The sequence below is a fragment of the Macrobrachium nipponense genome, chromosome 29 (genome assembly GCF_015104395.2).
Source record: "Macrobrachium nipponense isolate FS-2020 chromosome 29, ASM1510439v2, whole genome shotgun sequence".
Taxonomy (NCBI): domain Eukaryota; kingdom Metazoa; phylum Arthropoda; class Malacostraca; order Decapoda; family Palaemonidae; genus Macrobrachium; species Macrobrachium nipponense.
Window position 1 is genome coordinate 74,294,992 of NC_061092.1, and position 2,634 is coordinate 74,297,625.

Below are 2,634 nucleotides of genomic sequence, written 5' to 3' on the forward strand. Positions count from 1 at the left end.
AGGTTAGGAACTTTCTAACTGATTAGACTTAGCTCTCTTGGCATCAGAATTGTAAAAACAAAATCATTTGTTCCTACGAGGGTAAGAACCTTCGTCTGTTATACAAGAGCACAGGCAGTCCCCAAGTTACGACAGAGACCCTTTCCTAATGTTTGTTGTAGGTGGAAATACAATCTGGTGTAAGTCAGAGCCGGTTTTGAATTGAATTGGCAACAACTTTGGCCTGACTAAATTTGTTGCTTACGATGTTTTATTTCTTTAGAGACAGATTGTGTCCAGATGATTATTGCATTGTGATATTTGTTTTCCCTGAGGATGCTTAGTTTAAGAGTTGTTATAAACAGTGCTATTCAGAACATGTTGGTCTCAGATTATTTGTTTTATTTCAGATTCTTTGAAACGGAGGAAATTTCCTTCGGATCCTAACTAGGATTGAGTATTGCACATAGAACATCCTGTGGAAATGGAAGCTGAAGAATCGTCATCATTGCTGCTACTTAAAGAAGAGAAGGAGGATCTGGAGGAGGGTCCAACTGAAAATTCAGATGACAACTCTTGTTTGCTGACCCACCCTTCTTAGAAGTCAAGGCAGAACAGGAATTTTTTGACTATGGTGATTTTGATATGAACTGTTCTTCCCATTCTACTATCAAGTGTGAAAAGGACAGCTCTCCAAGCTGTGATGATGAGAGCAGAAAGAAAAAGATCTGCATTGAAGAGGAAAATAGACATTTGCATAGAAGCAACGCAGCAGGGAAGCGATTAACTTCTACTGAATCCCAAAGTACATTTTCAAAACTTGACAAGCTGAAATCCCACATGAGAACTTATACAGGAAAGAAACCATTTACTTGCTCTGTATGTCAAAAAAGTTTTTCTGTTTCAAGTTCTTTCAAATGTCACATGAGAACTCATACAGGAGAGAAACCATATACTTGCTCTACATGTCAAAGAAGTTTTTCCCATCAAAGTCATCTCATATATCACATGAGAACTCATACAGGAGAGAAACCATTTACTTGCTCTGTATGTCAAAGAAGATTTTCTGATAAAAGTCATCTCAAAACACACATGAGAACTCATACGGGAGAGAAACCATATACTTGCTCTGTATGTCAAAGAACTTTTTCTTCTTCAAGTAATCTCAAAATACACACAAGAACTCATACGGGAGAGAAACCATATACTTGCTCCATATGTCAAAGAAGTTTTTCTGTTACAAGTAATCTCGCAAAACACATAAAAACTCATACAAAGAGAGAAACCATATACTTGCTCTGTGTGTAATAAGGTTTTCTGATTCAAGTACTCTCACAAAACAAAACACCAAAAACTCATGCTTGAGAGCAAACATTCACTTGCCAAATCATCTCAAAAGACACGAGAATTCACACTAGACAGAAACTCTTTGTTACTTGATCTCTTTCCAAGTCATTTTTATTAAATGCTTTTATATAACTTCTGTAATTTGAATATTATTAAGAGAGAAACTTAGGTAACATTTGTAAGTGAAATTTTGTGTGACGTAGTGAGGACAAGGAAATACTCGCTTTCTCGGGAGGTACTTTTATTTTTTTATGAGCTCAGATAAGTGCAGCAAGTTAAAAATTATTATATTTGCTTTATGAGAAAATGGGTTATTATATTTATTAGATTATTTGTTAATAACCACTGGTTGTTAGATGCAACAGTGAATCACTACTATTTTAAGGTCTTGTTGATATTTTTACGATTTCAAATGTTTTTAGGCAACTGATTGTTCGGTTGAGACTAATTCATTTGTCAGTGTTATCAATAAATGTGTTGAGGGAACGCTGAGAAAGAAGGAGAGTTCTCGCTTACTGTTTCTGATCACAAAGGCAATTATGTTTATTGATGTGTACGAATTTATATTTGTTGACAGAACCCTGGTTTTGGTCTCATTCTCAAGCTGAGTAATTGTATTATATTTCTTTATACTTTTATGTGAAGTTATATTTTTGAAAACAATGTAATTTAACTTCCATTTGTTCAGTGAGAAAGTACAAACATATTTTTCTTTCCAGGTTGACTTACCCTGTTTATGCAATTTATCTGGTAGTTTGTTCATAAACAGCAGAAAATCAGGTAGTATTTATTTGCAGGAAAATCAGGTGGTATTATTTTTCAGTTAAACAGAACATATTGGTTTTCAACAAAAGATATTAAGATAAAATACAATAGGCCTCAAAAGGTTTTGGTTCTTCAAAGATATCCAGATTTCTTCACTTGGCATCATTCACTTGGTTGTTTGCTAATGTTGTCCTAAACAGCTTGATAGTTTTTTCTAGAAATTATTACAACTTGAAATTGTGTTACTGACATTTGTTATTACTGATATAGTTTATTTTATTACTTTGCTGCTGATTGTAAATTCTGTAGGTGTTTGAAAAGTACCAAAGATAATCTTGGACACTCATGGAATGTTTACGCAAACCTGCGTTATCTTCGTAACTAAACAAATTGTCAGATATCTCAAACATGGAACAAAGTGTATTTTTGTAAAACTCGGGTAAATACCTTTTTGTAACTTTATCAGAGTGCTAAGGAGTCATTCAATTTCGCTGTGCAACTAATTTTTGTAGCAGATGCATAAAATAGATAGTGAGTCCCATT

General features: G+C 34.1%; 1 protein-coding gene across 1 annotated transcript; it reads left to right on the top strand.

Annotated features, from left to right (window-relative positions):
• Window positions 1-624: 624 nt before the first annotated feature.
• LOC135206370 (gastrula zinc finger protein XlCGF49.1-like) lies at window positions 625-1,287 on the top strand. Its single transcript, XM_064237787.1, has one exon. It carries the CDS (start codon window positions 625-627, stop codon window positions 1,285-1,287), a length of 663 nt encoding a protein of 220 aa, XP_064093857.1.
• Window positions 1,288-2,634: the final 1,347 nt, after the last annotated feature.

Coding starts and splice junctions, on each gene's coding strand:
- LOC135206370 (XM_064237787.1), top strand. CDS start 625: ATGAACTGTTCTTCCCATTCTACTATCAAGTGTGAAAAGGACAGCTCT.